The sequence below is a fragment of the Salvelinus fontinalis genome, chromosome 6, assembly GCF_029448725.1.
Source record: "Salvelinus fontinalis isolate EN_2023a chromosome 6, ASM2944872v1, whole genome shotgun sequence".
In the NCBI taxonomy this organism is placed as follows: Eukaryota; Metazoa; Chordata; class Actinopteri; order Salmoniformes; family Salmonidae; genus Salvelinus; species Salvelinus fontinalis.
Window position 1 is genome coordinate 62,598,255 of NC_074670.1, and position 21,503 is coordinate 62,619,757.

Consider the following 21,503-nt stretch of genomic DNA (forward strand, 5'->3'; position numbering starts at 1 on the left):
ACTGATTTCCTTGTATGAACTGTAACTCAGTAAAATTGTTGAAATTGTTGCATGTTGCGTTTATATTTTTGTTCAGTATGTATGATAAGGGTCCCATGACAACTCCTTGTAATAAACAAATTGAACCTGGATGATTAATATGATTATGAGAATTCCCTTTTGGATTTCTGAAATATATATTTTTCAGTCAAGGAGAAGTTTCACTTAATGCAGCAGAACATAGCCAAGGGGGCTGACAGGCTTAACCATTTTCTCTGAAAAAAGGGGTTATCCGGGTGGGCTGGGTGGGAAAGTGTTCGACACCTCTAAAGAAACACCCCTCCTCCTGGTCTCAGGGTAAGGGGCTGTTTTCAAGGCTGAGCCGGTGTTTCTACCATTGCCTCTCTATGCTTTCTGTTTCCTGACCACCTGCGCCTTCCTGCAAATATACTTATTCCTGCATACTGAGACCACCCTTTTCCCTCACCACCCCCTGTATTCTCCACTGTTGAGAGCAGGTTTTCAGCACTGGCCAGAGAGGCTCGCGATGGACAGCGCTGTGAAGACGCACTGATCTCTCTCATGAATCAACGGCACGACTACTTGAATTAAATCTCTGCTGACAAGAGGTCTGAACACAGAGTAGAGAGGGAGAGAGAGAGAGAAAGAGAGAGACTTCTGTGGACTATCCCTCAGCCGACAACACACACAGAAACAGAGTTCTGAGCTTTTGTCACATCAGTTGCTCTACATCTAGAATAGCCCAGATGGAAGAAGATATGGATGAGGGGCAGACCCAGAAAGGTAAGGAAAGAGAAGTGTATTTTATATTCAGGTGGATGGATTGAGATTCCATTTGAGTGAAATCCTCCCCTAATTTATTTGTCTGTTGTCAGTGAAGTACTTATGCGGAAAGGTTTGAGAAAATATTTGGTTAATAATCTGGGTATAAAAGAGCATCTGTTTGGGTTGTTCCTTTGTCCATTGATTGTCTGCTTGACTAAAGTGTGTGTGGTGTGGGTGTTGTCTGCTGTCGAAACAGTCAGAGGGGTGTGACCTGCCTCTGTGAGCGTTGACTGTGAAAGCACAGGGAGGATTGTCTTTGTTCACGGGTGTCTCGGTAAGGCTCTCCCATGCCTGTCGAGATGGCTCAGGGGAACATTGAAGACAAGAGACATCGAGCCAGTCCGCTTTCGCTAATAAAACCATTGTATCCAGAACATATGCATGTCCAGCTATTGTATTCAAATCAAAGCGCTTTCATGCTTAGAGCAGACATTTTTTGACGCATGTGAAGATTCCTTTCTTGTGCATATGCATGCAGGGTATGTTATTTGCATTGTGCAAAGGGGTTGCCATTTAAAATGCAAATCCACCCCTTCACCAGTGTTGAAGAAGTGTAGGCTTGAGGCGAAAATAGCAGTCTATAAATACATTGATGTTTACAAGCGGTTGGTTTGAATGAGCCTTCTTCCATATTCATTTAAATGCTCACTGGATGCTGTCGTTCTCTCCACTCTGAGGTGTATTTCTCCCCCTCCACTCCTCCTCCTTCCTTCCTTCCTTTTCCCCTTCTTCCCAGGTTCTGTGCATGTCCCATGCTTCGTATGTCTGTGCTTCTTTTCTTCCCTCCTTCCTGAAAACCAGTGCTTCACAGGCATGAGTGCTGTAACAGTTGCCATGGCACTGGCCAAGTCTGGTCTATATCCCTGCAGCCACTCTCTGCTCTCTGTTCTGTTCCTGCAGATGACATTTTGTTTACATAGTTTACATAGTGTCTGTGTGCGTGTGTTTGTGTGCGTGTTTGTGTGAGTGTCATGGATGGTCACTCGTAAAAAAACAACAACTGCTATCTAGAACCTGAAAGTGTTTTTCTGCTGTCCCCATAGGAGAAGCCCATGAAGAACCCTTGTTTGTTCAAGGTAGAACCCTTTTGGTTCCAAGTAGAACCATGTTGGGTTCCATGTAAAACCCTTTCCACAGAAGGTTCTACATGGAACCCAAAATTATTCTACCTGGAACCAAAAAGTGTTTTTACCTGGAACCAAAAAGGGTTCTGCTATGGGGACAGCTGAATAATTGCATGTACTACAAAGTGATAGGCCTTTATTGTCTGGTAAGATGTTAAAACCATTGGTGGCTGCAATAAAACATTGAATCAGGAATTCTGTTTTCACACTATGATCCATGATTCTTTGACACTAAGATGTCTCCAACCTGTGGGATGACTACCGGAAACTTCTTGATAGCAGTTTCGATTGAATACCCATCAGTCTCCATAATAGAGACATCCTCTACATCCTGGATCTACATCCTGGAAGCCCAATCTGTCACATCATACAGTTGGCCATCTCCATCAAGGTTCACCATACTGAAAGACACTACCACCCAGACTGTGCATGCGTGTCTCTAGTACACCATGCCCATTCATTTGGGTGAAGGCCTTGTTAGTCTTTCTATAATACTTAGCCAAGCACTCTTTACTACTAGCGCTGTGGCCCCACTGGCCCAAAAGTGGTTAAGTGACACATCTCTTCTCTATCAAATTTGTAAAGTTATAAATAAAACAGGGTGCTAAAGCAGCTTGGCTGAGTGCTGCTCCACATTAACACTCTTCTTCTTTAGTGATTCCTCTCTGAATCAACACACTGACTGATGAACTTCAGTTGCTTGGTCCCAGAACTGTTTGTGCTGTATAGCCAACTCCTATGGTTCTACAACATGCTCAACCATAACAATGATCACAGGAGTCGGATACAGCACAAACAGGCCTGGGACCAGGCTACTGAAGTTCAGCTAGGGACACTTAGAGGTCTAGTGCTTGAAACAAGATGATTTGACCCTCCTGTTTCCAATTATGAAGTCTGAATGCATGCATAGTGTAAATGCCATGTAGTAGGTTGGCCTACATGTTTCTAGGCCTGCTACAGTATGTGCAGTGTGTCTTGCCCATTAGCAAATAATGGACTTCTGGTTCTATGTTGATATTTGCCATTTGGCTCCTCCATCCAAACCGTAGCCCTAAAACCACTCCCTAAACAGAAAAGGCATCAACCTCAAACAAACATCAAATTGCCCCCAACATTTTCCTGACATTTCAATTATTGACACAAGGAAAATACATTTCACTTTACAAAGCTAGAGTAGCCATATTGAGGGGGACTTGGGTATGCTCTCACAGTATTACCCTCACAGTGAGGGAAAGGGAAAGGGTAAGTGGGATACATAGTTGTACAACTGTACATTTAGTTGTACAACTGTACATTTAGTGAGGTAATGTGGTTTATGTTATTCATCTTTTAATAACAGTAATAAAATCCTCAGTGCAGCCATAAATACACCTATTATTTGGCAACGACCAAAATTATAACTATTTAATAATGATTCATAAACTACATATTATCTAATGATGATCTATAAACTACTTATATAATCACAACCCGTCATAAACAGTACTTATATTAATGTAACGTATTACCAAGTTATAGATTACACCTTACTGTTATATTAAAGGTTCTAAGTCTCTTGTCGCTTGTCGCTTGGTTGAGACAATTATTCACATGACCACTGTAAATTTACTGAGCTGAAAGGCTGGTTTAAGAGCACATGAACGGGGAGATTTAACACCCTCCTGGGAGTTAGGGCAATTAATGACTTTGGGCCTCCGCCCTGAGGGCCTTTCAAATGGCTTTATAATGCTTATATTAAATGTTCAATGTGTTTTGTGTTTTCTTAGATGACAAATTCATTTCAGTTTTAATTTCCGTGGAGTTGTGGAGATTATGAAATAAAAAAATATATAATTTGTATGGTAACACTGCTCCTGTAGTATTATTTTTATTCTGAGCTGAAGTCGTTGATCTTTAAGTTGTCAGGCCACCTAGCTTTAACCATGCATTATATATAAATCTGAGCAACTCTCAGGGAGAAGCAGCATCAAACAGTTATGCTTTTATCTAGTAGTTATATTATAATCTACAGTATGTGACCTCACTGTCATTTTGGGGTGACTGGTCACAATCTGACCCCCCACCTCAGAGAACCCTGAGTCCATGACATATTTAAGAGGACAAGCAGATGTAAGTGCTCTTTCTCTGGGCCATTCCTCCAGCAACTGTCCCCCTGTCACCTCCTATGAGGACATTCGTTATGTGTGGACCAGAGCTCTATAGATCGTCTGTAGCCCTGTCCTGGCATTAGGGGCTACCATGCAAAAATAGTACAAATGGAATGCAACTACTGTACAGAACATGACACTGTATGGTTTTCAGACACAACATGACTGTACACGGAAATTTAAAACTGTGCATTTTATACCTCTCAGGGCTGCTTTGTAAATCCTCAAAATAACAATAAACACCCCCAAATAGTTTGCATCACATTTAGTTTCACTGTTAACAAAGGGTTACAAAATCTATTTAAGTTGTTTTTTGACAGGTATTTATCATCTTACTTTTGATCTTCTGTTATATTGCTACTAGTGTTACAGATCTATTTTGGCTGTCAAATGGAAGAGGCTAAGCTTTTGTAGCAAGCAAAATCAACCAAATTGGATTCACAATCATCCCACAGCCTGAGGTGTATTGCATTATGATAGTGTCCCTACCATAGAGATCTTATAATTCAGGTAACACGACAAAAAAATCGTCCCTCTTGGTCAGGAAAACTTTCAGTCTAGAAACTGGAATTGGAATTCTTGGAATCTATCAGATTATTACAAAAAACATGAATTCAAGTAGAGAAGCCATAATACAGGTTTTCCATATATTCATATATTCATATAGTCATATATTCAATGTCATGTAATAAAAGATACAATTTGCAAGTGCGCGAGAAGGGGTAATACAACCCATTGATCAAATAAAAGTAGACTATTTTACCCCATAAACTGGACATGTGTGTCAAGATGCAGCATAACAAATGTTGGGGGTGGGGGTGGGGGTATAGGGAAAGCGAACGCTGAGACACGTACTCTTCCGACATTCACAGACTGAAACATCCCCACTGCTTAGTGTAGGCTTATTTTCCCGTACTCCGCCCCCCATGGACGTCTCCAGGCCACCAGATCAAATGAACATTAATAAATGTGAAAATGTGCCTTGTGTACCCCACAAGCCGTTCTAACCAGAAACGAATTAGATTCAAAGAGAAAAAGCTATCTCCTTCTCTCTCAATCTCTCCCTCTGTTTCCCTCCACCCCTTCTCCGTCTCTCGCTCCCCCCTTCCCTGTTTTAATGAAACTAATGCCACTATAGATCTTGTGATTGTGCGGCTGATACCATATGTATTATTTTCTGAATGATCCTTAGGAGTGCTGTTGTCTTCAAGATGCATTATCAATGTTTTCTGAGAGGTGACCATTACATGATGGCAACCTCAACCTTTTAATGAGCCATTTGGTGCTGAGGGTGTGTGTGTGTCCCTTTTGCCTGTCGGACATGACGCTGACAGAGGGGAGAGTGGTGACCGTGGTAGTGAGGAGGGGGCATGGGAGGGGCCTGTCCTTTCTCTTTGTGTTAGAGAGAGAGAGACGCCTACTGTTGATTGGACTGGAGAGACATGTTTGGGGTCACAGTCGAATTACAGACTTTACTTTTTGAAGAGGGGCTGTTTGTGTGGAGTACAATTGAAGGTGGAGCTGGAGCCTGTCTCTTTATTCAGCATTGATTGGCAGTTTAGAGATAATCCACATGTAGCCATATTTTCACATACTGTAGTGATTACAAGTAATATTTAATGGCCCCCTAATTTGAAGGTTTCATATGAATAAAGTTCAAGAACAAAGTGTGGTCATCATGAGATAGATATAATAGACTATGTCATTGTTGACCATTAGCCACATTTAGAGGAATGCTTTACTAATGCCAATCGGTAAAAACAACAGTTCATTTAACTTTTATGTTATGCTCGTCTCCAAGAACAACTGTAGCCTAGTTTCAGATCTGTTTGTGCTATCATGACAGCTCCTTGTCATCTTAGCCATGATGACACAAACAGACTGGGGCCCAGGCTAGAAAAACTGGTCTTGTTGTTAAATAGATTGCTAGAGAGAGTGAATGTTCCCTTTCATAACATATACCCACCTAAACTGACACTGGGCCAGTTGATACCCAACAAGTTCCACAACACACTCAACCCTATTCCACTGTGAACATGATCAATTGGAACCCCAGTGGCAGCTCATTAAACAGGCATCTTTCTCATCCCAGGTAATGTAACAGTAAAGCAGCTGCCATAAATAATGGATGGAAGTGGCTGGCGCTGTACTGTTACTGTGCTGCTGGTGCTAAATTATGGATCAAGCATCCAGTGGCTCTTTCAGTCAATTCACACTAGTTGTCATTTTCACTAGCATAGCGCCAACACTCAGCCAGATTGAGTCAGGAATCTCAAGTTCAATGTAAGTCTGTGAAAAGGCTGGTAATTAGACTTATGATGGGAGGAGTAGCTGTTGTTTTCCAGTGGAGAATTGTTGAACTTGTCTGAAAACAATAGTGCCATGCAAATGTATGATTATAACCATATCTGGTTCCCAATGAATCCTTAAGACTTCATATGTATAACATTAAATGGCAATATGGCCACCAATACTACCGCCCAATGCCCTTGCAATCAAGAACCATGTGAGTTTTTAACAATTCTAATATTGTCAAATATTGAAATTTTTTCCCCAAACTTTTACTTTTTATAATGATTCATGAAGTACACAAAACATTTTCAAAACGCACCAGTGGTGGTCGGTGCAGTTTAAGATGAGGGAGGAAGATAATTTTTTGAATCAGCATGGCCTTATTTTGTATTACAGCATATTGGATGACTGTCCTTCATATTCCATTCACCCAGCTCAATGTAACATCGACAGGTTTAGATTACCACATGATACTCACATTTTCCCAATACCCATCATGAGGTCTATGAATGAATGTTTACAACATAGGTGCACAGGTCTTGATCATTATTTTGTAATCAACGTGACCGACAGTAACGCATTCAATACCGCCTTGCACACTCTTGCCTGCATCTAGCTGATCTAGGGTGGTATTATTAGTTCAACAGTTGCTAACGAGAGTTTCTACTGGACAAATTCAGGTATGTTTATCCCCGTTTTGTTCCGTTTGCTTCCGTTTAAGAAAAGTTTTTCAACAGAATCAACGGAATGAATACACCTCTGATCACACGCAAACACAGTTCACTTTCATAGTAGCCAGATACAAACAGCATGATCGCTTTGTTTGTTGTATATTTCCTTCTTGCATCTACGCACTATCCTCCTCTCACCTTTTCCCCTTCGCTTGTGGATGTCAGTGCACAACACATCATCTGTCTGTGACCAGGCAAAAATAACCGCTAAACTCTACACACAGCCTACATCGTTGTCACCATATTAGCTAACGTCATAGTCAACATAGCTAATAGAACCCACTACAATCATGCAGTACAGTGTACAGTCAGCAAGCAGTTTAGTAGTTACACTTGTAGGCCAAGGTGGCAATAAATTAATGAAACCAAAAGCTTACCTTGACTTGGAAGAGTTCCAGTGTTGGACAGCCATAGCCAGCTAGCTAACATACGAACCCTCTCTGTTTGAGTCAGGTGTTTGAATAGGCTAAACTATCTGGCTGCATTTGCTAGCTAAGTAAGTGAAAGTGAAGAAAATACAACTAAATATAGCTATCTCTCTCTCTTCCTCACGCTCTGGCTTCTTCATTTTTTAAATTAATTTGTTCAAAACTGTTCAACTATTGTCTTTCTCTCTCTTTGAGTCAACTACTCACCACATGTTATGCACTGCAGTGCTAGCTAGCTGTAGCTGATGCTTTCAGTACTATATTCATTATCTGATCCTTTGATTCAGTGGACAACATGTCAGTTCATGCTGCAGGAGTTCTGATAGGTTGGAGGACGTCCTCCGTGTCACGCCCTGGCCTTAGTATTCTTTGTTTTCTTTATTATTTTAGTTAGGTCAAGGTGTGACATGGGAAGTTTGTGTGTTTTGTCTAGTTTAGGGTGTGTGTATTGTGGGAGATTGTCTATGTCAGTGTGTAATGGTCAGTGTCAGCACCATTTTGTTTATATAGCTTCACGGTCGTCAGTTTGTTATTTTGTGTATAGTTGTTCGTTTCGTGTTTCTTTTCTCTCTTCTAATAAAAGAAGATGTATTTTGCACACGCTGCGCCTTGGTCCATTCATTCACCTCAAGACGACCGTGACAGAATCTCCCACCACACATGGATCAAGCAGCGTGAGCGGAACCAACAACAGCGGCAAAGTAACCAGGACTCGTGGACATGGGAGGATGTATTGGACGGCAAGGGTTGCTACACATGGGAGGAGATCCGAGCTGGAAGAGATCGCCTTCCATGGGAACAGCTGGAGGCGATTAGGAGAGCAGAGGCAACCGGAGAGAGGAACCGAAGTTATGAGGGTACGCGACTAGCAAGGAAGCCTGTGAGTAAACCCCAAAAATTTCTTGGGGGGGGCTAAGAGGTAGTGGGCCAGGTAGGAGACCTGCGCCCACTTCCCAGGCTAACCGTGGAGAGCGGGAGTACGGGCAGACACCGTGTTACGCAGTAGAGCGCACGGTGTCTCCTGTACGTGTGCATAGCCCGGTGCTGGTTATTCCACCTCCCCGCACTGGCAGGGCTAGATATAGTATTGAGCCGGATGTCATGAAGCCGGCCCTACATATCTGGCCACCAGTGCGTCTCCTCGGGCCGGTTTACATGGCACCAGCCTTACGCATGGTGTCCCCGGTTCGCCTACATAGCCCGGTGCGGGTTATTCCACCTCCCCGCACTGGTCGGGCGACTGGGAGCATTCAACCAGGTAAGGTTGGGCAGGCTCAATGCTCAAGGGAGCCAGTACGCCTGCACGGTCCGGTATTTCCGGCGCCACATCCCTGCTCCAGGCCAGTACCACCAGTGCCTACACCACGCACCAGGCTTCCAGTGCGTCTCCAGAGCCCTGTTCCTCCTCCATGCACTCTCCCTATGGTGCGTGTCTCCAGTCCAGTACCACCAGTTCCGGCACCACGCACCAAGCCTCCTGTGCGTCTCCAGAGCCCTGTACGCACTGTTCCTTCTCCCCGTACTCGCCCTGATGTGCGTGCCCTCAGCCCGGTACCACCAGTGCCGGTACCACGCACCAGGCCTATAGTACGCCTTGAGAGTCCAGTGTGCCCTGTTGTTGTTCCCCGCACTAGCCTGAAGGTGCATGTCCTTAGCCCGGTACCTCCAGTTCCGGCACCACGCACCAGGCCTACAGTGCGTCTCAGCCGGCCTGAACTGCCCGTCTGCCCAACGGCGCCTGAACTGCCCGTCTGCCCAACGGCGCCTGAACTGCCCGTCTGCCCAACGGCGCCTGAACTGCACGTCTGCCCAACGACGCCTGAACTGCCCGTCTGCCCTACGCCGTCTGAACTGTCCGTCTGCCAAGTGCCGCACGAGCTGCCCGTCTGTATTGAGCCTTCAAAGCCGCCCGACTGCCATGAGCCTGCAAAGCCGCCCGTCTGCCATGAGCCTACAGAGCCGTCCGCCAGACAGGAGCCGCTAGAGCATTCCGCCAGACAGGAGCCGCTAGAGCCTTCCGCCAGACCGGATCAGCCAGAGCCTTCCGCCAGACCGGATCAGCCAGAGCCGTCAGCGAGCCATGACCAGCCAGAGCCGTCAGCGAGCCATGACCAGCCAGAGCCGTCAGCGAGCCATGACCAGCCAGAGCCGTCAGTGAGCCATGACCAGCCAGAGCCGTCAGCGAGCCATGACCAGCTAGAGCCGTCATCCAGCCATGACCAGCCAGAGCCGTCATCCAGCCATGACCAGCCAGAGCCGTCATCCAGCCATGACCAGCCAGAGCCGTCATCCAGCCATGACTAGCCAGAGCCGTCATCCAGCCAGGATCCGCCAGAGCCAGCCAGCCAGGATCCGCCAGAGCCAGCCAGCCAGGATCCGCCAGAGCCAGCCAGCCAGGATCCGCCAGAGCCAGCCAGCCAGGATCCGCCAGCCAGCCAGGGTCAGCCAGCCAGTCCGGTGTTGTCCCTCAGTCCGGAGCTGCCGTCCCTCAGTCCGGAGCTGCCCCTTATACTGGTGCTGCCCCTTATCCTGGTGCTGCCCCTTATCACTCCTGTTAATTTGGAGGGTGGTCATTTGGAGGAGGATACGAAAGCGGGTAGTGACTATGGTGGGGTGGGGACCACGACCAGCGCCAGAGCCGCCACCGTGGACAGACGCCCACCCAGACCCTCCCCTAGACTTTATGCTGGTGCGTCCGGAGTTCGCACCTTGAGGGGGGGGTTATGTCACGCCCTGGCCTTAGTATTCTTTGTTTTCTTTATTATTTTAGTTAGGTCAGGGTGTGACATGGGAAGTTTGTGTGTTTTGTCTAGTTTAGGGTGTGTGTATTGTTTAGGGGGTGTTGTATAGTGTATGGGGTTGCGTTCAGGAGAGAGTTCTAGGAAAGTCTATGGTTGCCTGGTTTGGTTCTCAATCAGAGACAGATGTCATTAATTGTCTCTGATTGGGAGCCATATTTAAGGCAGCCATGGGCTTTAGGTGATTGTGGGAGATTGTCTATGTCGATTGTTCTATGTTGCATATTGTGCACTTAGTCCTTGCTTAGCTTCACGTTCGTCTGTTTGTTGTTTTGTTTTGATTTTTCCTTCTTTAATAAAGAGAAGATGTATTTTCCACGCGCTACATGTTGGTCCTCACTCTCTCCAAAAGACGATCGTGACACTCCGGAAGTTGTCATAATTACTGTATAAGTTTATGGAAGGGGGTGAGAACCATGAGCCTCCTCGGTTTTGTATTGAAGTCAATGTACCCAGAGGAGGACGGAAACTAGCTGTCCTCCAGCTTTTTCCCATTCTTCTCTACAGATCCTCTCAAGCTCTGTCAGGTTGGATGGGGAGTGTCGTTGCACAGCTTTTTTCAGGTCTTTCCAGAGATGTTTGAACAGGTTCAAATCCAGGCTCTGGCTGGGCCACTCAAAAACATTTGGAGACTTGTCCCGAAGCCACTCCTGCGTTGTGTCTTGGCTGTGTGCTTAGGGTCGTTGTCCTGTTGGAAGGTGAACCTTCGCCTCAGTCTGAGGTCCTGAGCGTTCAGAGTGCTCTAGTGGAGGTTTTCATCAAGGATCTTCCTGTACTTTGCTTCGTTCATATTTTCCTCGACCCTGACTATTCTCCCAGTCCCAGTCACATAGCAGCACCCACCCGTAGCACGTGCTCCAGCAGGTATACTTCACTGGTCATCCCCAAAGCCAACTCCTCCTTTGGCCGCCTTTCCTTACAGTTCTCAGCTGCCAATGACTGGAACAAATTGCAAAAATCACTGAAGCTGGAGTCTTATATCTCCCTCATTAACTTTAAGCATCAGCTGTCAGAGCAGTTTACCGATCATTGCACCTGTACACAGCCCACCCAACTAGCTCACCCAACTACCTCATCCCCATATTTTTACATTTTTTTTTTCTCCTTTGCATCCCAGTATCTCTACTTGCACATTCATCTTCTGCACATCTATCACTCAAGTGTTAATTGCTAAATTGTAATTATTTCGCCACTATGGCCTATGTATTGTCTTACCTCCCTAATCTTACTACATTTGCACACACTGTATATAGATTTTTCTATTGTGTTATTGACTGTACGTTTGTTTATCCCATGTGTTTTCTTTGCCACACTGCTTTGCTTTATCTTGTCCAGGTCGCAGTTGTAAATGAGAACTTGTTCTCAACTGGCCTACCTGTTTAAATAAAGATGAAATTAAAAAAAAAAAATATATATATATAGAGTTCCATGTAGCCATGGCTCTATGTAGTACTGTGCGCCTTCCATAGTCTGTTCTTGACTTGGGGATTGGGAAGACACAGTTGGTGGCATGTCTTGTGGGGTATGCGTGGGTGTCCAAGCTGTGTGCTAGTAGTTTTAACAGGCACATCTGTACATTTAGCATGTCAGCACTTCTTACAAAAACAAGTAATGATGAAGTCAATCTCTCCTCCACTTTGAGCCATGAGAGATGTACATGCATATTATTAATGTTAGCTCTCTGTTTACATTTAAGGGCCAGCCGTGCTGCCCTGTTCTGAGCCAATTGTAATTTTCCGAGGTCCGTCTTTGTTGCACCTAACTACACGACTGAAGTCGTATCAACATGTTTTGACCACGACAGTTTACAATCCAGGGTTACTCCAAGCAGTTTAGTCACCTCAACTTGCTAAATTTCCACACAATTTTTTACAAGATTTAATTGAGGTTTAGGGTTTAATTCATGATTTGTCCCAAATACAATGCTTTTAGTTTTTTAAATATTTAGGACAAAATTATTCCTTGCCACCCATTCTGAAACTAACTGCAGCTCTTTGTTAAGTGTTGCAGTCATTTCACTAACTGTAGTAGATGACGTGTATAGTGTTGAGTCATCCGCATACATAGACACATTAACTTTACGCAAAGCCAGTGACATGTCATTAGTAAAGATCGAAAAAAGTAAGGGGCCTAGACAGCTGCCCTGGGGAATTCCGGAATCTACTTGGATTATGTTGGAGAGGCTTCCATTAGAGAACACCCTCTGTGTTCTGTTAGATAGGTAACTCTTTATCCACAGTATAGCAGGGGGTGTAAAACTATAACACATACATTTTTCCATCAGCAGACTATGATCGATAATGTCAAAAGCCGCATTGAAGTCTAACAAAACAGTTCCCACAATCTTTTTATCATCAATTTCTCTGAGCCAATCATCAGTCATTTGTGTATGTGCCGTGCTTGTTGAATGCCCTTCCCTATAACCGTGCTGAAAGTCTGTTGTCAATTTGTTTACAGTAAAATAGTATTGTATCTGATCAAACACAATTTTTTCCAAAAGTTTACTAAGGGTTGGTAACCGGCTGATTGGTCAGCTATTTGAGCTATTCTTGGGTAGCATAATTACTTTTGCTTCCCTCCAAGTCTGAGGACCCACACTTTCCAGTAGGCTTAGATTGAAAATATGGCAAATAGGAGTGGCAATATCGTCCGCTATTATTCTCAGTAATTTTCCATCCTAGTTGTCAGACCTCGGTGCCTTGTCATTGTTGATGAAAAAAATCAAAAAAATCACCAATAGCGTCCCTCCACAAAATCCCATAATCAATAAAACACACAATTATTTTTCCAGCCTCTCCTTGCTCTGTGCTCTTGCTCTTGCTCTGTGTTCACCTCGATCACACCCATATCCATCCCGAATGCCATGGCAACTCTATCCCACTACAGCTTTAGTCTTCATAGTCAGGTTCCAGGCATTTTATATCAGCTTTAATTTTGTAGATAGATTGTGGCTTTCATCAAGTACTCCATGTGTAACTCTGTGTTGTTGTCTGTTCACACTGCTATGCTTTATCTTGGCCAGGTCGCAGTTGCAAATGAGAACTTGTTCTCAACTAGCCTACCTGGTTAAATAAAGGTGAAATAAAGTAAAAAAAGTAATTGTCTGCATCATTTCCAATACCCCATATATTTTGGGGGTAAATCTATACATATATATTTTTTAAATATATTTTCCTAATTTATTATTTCAATGTGCTATGAGATAGCAATTGCTTTGTAATAATAATTAGACACAAATTTCATAATATACCTCAAATAAATGGGTCCTCCATTTAGCAGTCATACTATATCTAAATAATGCATAGGTATGTCTTATAAAACCTTCATAATGAACATAACACTTTTTGTCACCCATTCCCACTGAAATGGACAAGAGCCCCACAAATGGAAATATCATAGCTGGGAAACGATGGGAATCGGGCTTGATGACATGACGACACTGGTGGTGGATTACTTCTGGAGAAAGGCTAGGATGAGGAAAACACATGATTTCACATGTGGAAAATCACATGATTTTGTGAAAATGTGAAATCATGTGAAAATGTGTTTTTGGAACACTTCACGTGATCGGATGTTTTCAAATTTATAGTTTCATGTTATGTTGCTTTATATGTTGTCAAAGTTATCACAATAACTTAACATAAGATCACGTGTGATCACATGTGTTTTTGGAACACTTAACATGTGTTCACATGTGAAATTCATGTGTTTTTTCAATAAAGGATCCCCAACCTAGCAGGCTGAGGCGGAAGTAGATAGCTAGCTTACTTACTATTCCAGTCACAATCTGTATAGAAACATATGCAGAGTGTGGAGGAGGGAGGAGGAAGAGGGCTATTGCTTTCGCAATGCAGTGCGACAGATAATCAACACGAGGCGTGATAGAGGAGATGGCAAATAAATGACTGCTTGGCTGCGATGAGGGAGATGTCATTGATTGGTATCTCTGAGAATTACAAATAAAATAGTCAGCTCGGTTTTTCAGACTTTTTTGCTGTTGAATGGGAAACATGAGCGTTGATTGAATGGGGAAGAATTAATCAATGGTTCTAATGGTGATGTAGAGGCATTGGAGGAACTTCTCCAGTCGTATGAGCGTGAAATTAAATTTGTGCATTTCATTAGTGCTTCGCATTGATTTGGGGAGCATATTTCAGAGTGCACTGCGAGGAGAGGAAATACTATTTGACTCAATAACAGCTCATATCTGGCCATGAAAAAGAGTGGGGTTCACTAATGAAATTGGAATGGGACAAACCTGATGCGTATGACATTAGTCTGAAACAAAGTTGTGTATGACATGCATTTGTAGAGTATGTTGTCATAGCAGCCGTTAGGATGAAGGATGAACTCACTGTCCAGACTGCTTCCCTCAAACACATACACAAACCCTAACATACAGTAACACTTCCATGGGATTGTGATGCTGTTATAATATGGGCACAGCATTTTGTAGAAACACACCAATCCAGTCAAATACACCCAGACATCCCACCCACAGACACTTAGACTGAGGCACAGTCTCACACACGCACACAGACAGACAGACACACACACACACACACACACACACTTCTCATAACATGTTATTATTCACCCTGATCCCTGTCCGATGTGTGGCCAAACAGAGTGGATGCCCGGGACGCCAATGGGTTAGAGTTCACCTAGGGCTCAGGCTGAAAGTGTCAACCACACCAGGGCTCTGCTGGGTTCAGTAGGGTTTAAGTTGGGTTCACCTCATTCCTCATACTGGAATATCTGTAGCAAAGAGGGGAGTCACTCTCTCACTGCTTCACCTCCGACTGCATTTAACCACCAGTGTGTAGAGGATGACCACTGTATGTGAAATACCATACGGTACCATATTGTTCTTAGGTGAAGGCTACTGTGTCAAAACCTCATAAAGTGTGCTGCGCAATCACATAATATCAATTTTTAGAAACAGTTACCATGTTGATTATGGTACCTACTACTATGATTGCTATGCACCTCATGCAACAACATCATTTTAGTGGTTGTGGTGGTGATATAAAGGCCTTGTACTTACCACAGCTTAGTCTTCCTCTCAAGATATCTTCCAGCGTTCTCAACCAGTACTTTCAATCCAGTGTTTCTCCCTCTGTTGTCCTGTGATTTACTGTATATAGTGAACATTCCCTCCTGTCTTTCATGAAGTCTGACCTTCTCTGTCTCTCTTCTCTCTGTGTGCTCAGGATGCCTGGAGTGCTGCATCAAATGCCTGGGCGGCATCCCGTACCCGTCGCTTATTGCTACCATCCTGTTGTACGCCGGGGTGGCGCTGTTCTGCGGCTGCGGGCACGAGGCCCTCTCTGGGACCGTCACCATCCTGCAGAACTACTTTGAGGTGGTCAGAGGACCCGTGGATTCCCTTGACGTGTTCACCATGTGAGCATGCTACACACCTATGACCTAAACTGGAAACATTGAAGATACACTGTTGTGTATCACCTGAAAGTTATCCCTATACCGAGTAGCTCTCTGTATTTTAGAAGAACCTGCATTGCAGATGGGCTAGATAAGACCAACAATGTATCCTGGTGAAAGAACACTGTCTCGATTTTAAATGGGTTTCAAATTAGTCACTTGTATAGTTACTGTGTAAATACACTATTCAATGTAACTTAATAAGTTTGACTAAACAGAGTTACAGAGGATGTAAAAATGTGTTTTTAATGCACAATAACAATTAAACAACAATGTAATAACTGTACATTACAGTTGTTTCCACACACTTTTCCCTTTTTCCATCTAGGATTGACATCATTAAGTATGTGATCTATGGCATCGCCTCAGCGTTCTTTGTCTACGGCATTCTGTTGATGGTGGAGGGCTTCTTTACCAGCGGAGCCATTAAGGACCTTTATGGAGACTTCAAGATCACCACCTGTGGACGTTGCGTCAGTGCTTGGGTAAGGGGTAATTAATCACTCAATGATGAGGTTTAGTGATCTTCAAGAGTAGCTGGTAACGTTTTCTATGAACGACCTGTGTGTAATGCAATGGTCCTAAGGGACAAAGTAGCTTTTAAAATGGCAGTGCAATCAATCACAATATTGTAGCTAAAATGTGATAATTCTGTGTAAAGGGCAGAATTTAGGCCTCTCACCGAGTACCCCCATCCGTTCCACTTTCTATACTGGCACAACTGTTTCACGTGGCCAATCATCAAGTTTAAGTGGAATTAAGTGTGCTAGTACTGGAATAGATCAAAAAGTGGAATGCGGGGTATGTAAGGAGACATTTGGGAAACACTGATATAGACTCAGTCACAATAAATCCTGATGGGAAATACTAACAGCTCTTAATGTTGTTCCTAATTCACTTGACGCGAGGTATACCTGGAATCTGGAATCTACTGAGTCTCCGCTATCCTATGTCTTAGTTCATCATGCTGACGTACATCTTCATGCTGGCTTGGCTCGGGGTGACTGCGTTCACCTCCCTCCCCGTCTTCATCTACTTCAACATCTGGACCATTTGCCAAAACGCCACCACCCTGGAGGGAGTCACTCTGTGCCTGGACCCGCGCCAGTATGGTAAGGATTCATGACATACAGTAGTTGGGTTTACTGCTTCTCTGTGGGTAGTTTCAAACATATTACCTATGAATGTTGCATAGACATCTGTGGTATAAATATTAGATCAATCAAAACTAATATGAAAATGTCGGAATGGCCTATTGAAATGTTCTCTCTTTTCAGGTATTGTGCCAGTTGGGGAGGGGAAGACTGTATGTACTGGATCTGACAAGTTTTACAAAATGTGTGAATCAAATGAGGTAGGTGATACCAATAACCTAACTACAAATACATCAAATGTGAATGACATATGTTTAATAAATGATGTGATACTTGGTTTCAAAGTTTCAAAGTTCAAAAGCTTTTGCAAAATGAACATTTACGTGCAACATCGATGAAGGTTTTAAATAATGCATATAATAAAATGTGTGTGGGTCTTTTACAGGTTCACTAGGGTTTTTATGGGGAAGCCTGACTCATTTTCCCCTTTCCTTTGTCTTTGATACAGCTGGACATGACATTCCACCTGTTCGTTTGTTCCCTGGCTGGTGCTGGAGCTGCTGTCATTGCTATGGTGAGACACAAAAATCTATTACTTTTCTATCTCTGTTGATATAGCTGATATTACATCTTTGATTTATATCCATTTGAGGGCAATGGATATATGGACCATGTAATCTGTATATGAACGGCTGAGATCTGTGCAGGTCGCTGTATGTTCCTCATATGACAAAATAGGAACCAGACATGTCAGTGATTTTCCCCTGCACTAGTTTTATTTAACTAGTCCATAGGCAAAAAAATGCAATACAAGGTTCTGATTTGACATGGCCATTTTGAAAATGACAGTAATAGGTCAAATACAAGTGGTAACGGGGTAAACCAAATGGTGTGTTTTAATGGGCTCAGTTGATTTCTGTAGCTGAAATCTCTGTTTTTCTGCAAGTCTATGGGAATGGCTGGGGAGGCAGTATTTTGGCGCAGTGGAGAGACAAGGTTTTTCTTTGGCTCAGAGATGCTAGGCATTTCACAGCGTTGTCATGGAAACTGGGAGAAGAAAGGCCCAGAGCTTGTTGAAAACATCTCTCAGTAATTTGTGAGGAGCCATTTTCTAAGAAAGAGAATGTGGTCATCGTTAGTCAAAGATGATGGTGCAAATTGCAGTGAGACATTGCCTCCCATTTGAACAAAACAAATGGCTAGGAAACAGTGGTGGTACGCGACAGACACGCACCAACAGAAGGGTGGCAGTAAAAAAAGGAAACTACAATGTTAAAAAAGAATCAATGCATGTCTGACTTCTATCTCATGATGAACTGAAAAGGGGTTAATGCAGTAAGAAATGCACGGTCCTTCCATTTTATCTGATTATATAACTGATTACTAAAACAAATGATTAACTATCAACATCAAATACGAGATGAGATGTTCAACGAAATGGATGCAGTATTTTCACTATTCCAAGTCCTCGCAGCTGAGACTGCAGCTTTTGTTGAAATCCTTAAGAGACCAGTAATTTGGTCTTTGTGTAAATTCAAATCTATTAGCTTCTTATATTGATCTGATTCAGTGTGAAAGGTGTGGCAAAGTAACAACCACAGGCATTTAAGCAAAATACATTCACAATGGCTGTGCGTCTCTATGAGTCTTTTCTGCAGTTGAAACCCTGGGTACTACCGACTGCTTCTACTGTACTGCCGCCTGCTGGCATAGCAGTGAAATACACCCTTGTGAATTGAAAATAAAAAAAATCGAAATTTGAGACATTGTTTTTCAGCCCTAGAATACAATTTTCCAGGTTTAATTCAAGCTGTGGGCCTCAATAATAGCACTTTAAAAATCTGCAGATGATGTCATGATGTTAAAAATCCATAGAGATCCTATTAAATTACTATTATTCTAATTCCTATTTCTATGTTCTCCATTAAGGCAGTATCATGAAATCTGTAGTGATAATAGAATATATAAATATGGTACACTTTCTTCCATTTCCTGACATGCATTCATCTTTCCCTGATGGATGTCAGTGGAAAAGTGAAAGACCAATCATTTGTGGTGTGTTTGATTTTTCTCCCTGACTGAACTTGTGGGTGACTCATCTCTGTTAGATCCACTACCTGATGGTGCTGTCAGCCAACTGGGCCTACGTGAAGGACGCGTGCAGGATGCAGAAGTACGAGGACACCAAGTCCAAGGAGGAGCAGGAGCTCCACGACATCCACTCCACCCGCTCCAAGGAGCGTCTCAACGCCTACACATAAGGCCAGCGTGACGCCTGGCCCTGCCACCCTGCCCCTCCATCTCCACCAGCCCCTTTAAAGAGGGGGGTGGGTGGCGCCCGGGGTCCTCGCCACCGCTGATGTCACTGGAGCGTCATATGACAAAGTGGTCCAGGGGACCCTCACAACCCCTCCAAACAGCATTTCAGATGATGAGCCCTATTACCTCTCTTATGGACTGTATTATGATTATGATGATGATTATTAGTATTAGCTGTATTATTATGGCTTTTATAGTAGTTAGTAGTTCAGTACGCAGTAGAATTGGAAGTATTTTTCATTTACTTTTTTACTTTGGAGAATTTCTTTGGATTTTTATGAGTTTGTAGTTTTATCAAGTGTCACATTTCCCCCCTTTATAATTTATTTATATTCATTTTTAAGGTGGTCAGTTAGGGCTTAAAGGGTTTGAAGCACATTTCTCATGTTTGTGTGTCTGTATAGATCTCATTTTAAAGCACTATGTACATGGATGGGTGATCGGTGTTGAAGACTACAATATTTTCAATCACACAGGGGAACTTTTAAAGCTTCTGAAGCCTTTAAATACCAGTAATGCCAGGGATCTAAATAATATCTTTGAAGTGAAAAGCTTTTTTTTCTACCTGCGGTTACACAATAGCATTACCAAATTATAATAATACAAAAACATGATTTACTAGATGTGCCAACCCACTGGGCACAGATGTCAATTAAACGTCTATTCCACATTGGTTCAATGTAATTTCATTGAAATGACGTGGAAACAACATTGATTTAACCAATGTGTGCCCAGCGGGAAGCCTGTTAAACAGGAAACACTTAGGTCATTATCAAAGAAGAAATTAGTTGCCAATATGATAAACAATGGATTATTTTATTACAATATGAGGCATCTTGCCAATTTAAAGCTATGTATCTAAGGACTGTGAATGATTCCATCGTCTTTAATCATATGCCACACAAGGAGACGGACACATGTTCTCATACCCCCATTTTTATTTCATAAAGTGTAACTTAATAAATACAAGTATGAAAGTTTTTGCAGATTTCTGCACTGCATATATTGAGATATAAATGCATACTTTGGTCCTAGATGTTAAGCACTTCAAATTCAGGACAATTCATAAGAGAATAAAAATAAGTTACTGTGGTTTAATTCACTATGAATCCCAGTCTTTCAAAAATATTGACGCAAAAAAAAAGTATTTCATGTCAAATTGAACTTTTTGTTGAATTTATCAGACTTGAGAAAAGTGTATGTCACAGTAAGTTATTTTATTTATGACAGAAAAAGTTGGATTGTATTGCTTACACATCATTATGCCATAGGACTCTGAAGGTGGCCTACCATTTCATTGCCTGGCAATATTTGTTTTGTCAGTATTTCTAAGAGCTAGTTTTGTGCACTTATTTGAACATTTCTGTGCTCTCTCTAGGTGTAAGCGCATTGGTGTTCAACTCAGAGTTGGATAACTGTACTGTTAGGTAAAAACTGTGAAATTAGATGTTTTTTTGTGGCATGGACAATTTTGTTTAACACTTTGCCTGTCTTGCTGGGTCAACCTTTTGTTTACATGTGCAGTACTAAACCCCCCATGGTAACAGCATTATGCTACTGATATTAGACGGTAGTGTTTGAGTTGTGTCTGTTTAGTTTGTGATGAGCTTTCAACCATGTCTTGAACTACCTATTGTACCAACGTTGCTTATTCAGTAAATGACCTGACAATGTTTTCAGCTTTCTCCTCGTAATAGTCTTTTGTACTTTCACAAAGAATGCTTACTTATGTGATAATGACCTCGAAGCCGGTGTTACTGGTGGTGTTATCGGAGGATATACCTGTGTTTTCTGTTTGTCTGTTGCCAGTTTGTCTTGTTTGTCAAGCTTACCAGCGTTTGTCCTGTCAGCTCCTGTCTTTTAGCCAGTGTTATCGGAGGATATATTGGCACGGGTGTTTTTAGGCCCGAGACGAAGTCGGCAAACCGTCCCAAAATATCCTCCAAACACCGGCTTCAAGGGCATTATCACTTTTATACAACGGGTTACCAACCTATTCAACTTATGTTTGACATATTTTAATCTAAAAATATATTTTTATAAATTTATTCATACTATTTCATCCTTCCACAATATATAGTCCCGACACAAATCTAGGGTTGCTAGAGACGCGACCCAGTCGTTCAGTTTTTTTGTTTTGTATCTGTGGACGCGACCCAGTCGTTCGTTCTAAATGTTACATAGTAACATTCTCTTAATTTAATCTGTTTTGTACATACGTGTGCTAACAGTTGAAGTGGCTTTTCTGGCATGTAGGATCAAAATTTGCTTGCATAAATAAAAATCACTGTATTCCCTGT

General features: G+C 42.7%; 1 protein-coding gene across 1 annotated transcript; it reads left to right on the plus strand.

Annotated features, from left to right (window-relative positions):
- Window positions 1-307: 307 nt before the first annotated feature.
- On the plus strand, window positions 308-20,878 carry gpm6aa (glycoprotein M6Aa). The gene is made up of 7 exons (XM_055927391.1): window positions 308-783; window positions 15,559-15,751; window positions 16,119-16,275; window positions 16,749-16,902; window positions 17,068-17,144; window positions 17,393-17,458; window positions 18,993-20,878. Exons 1-7 carry the CDS (start codon window positions 747-749, stop codon window positions 19,143-19,145), a joined length of 837 nt encoding a protein of 278 aa, XP_055783366.1. The 5' UTR covers window positions 308-746; the 3' UTR covers window positions 19,146-20,878.
- Window positions 20,879-21,503: the final 625 nt, after the last annotated feature.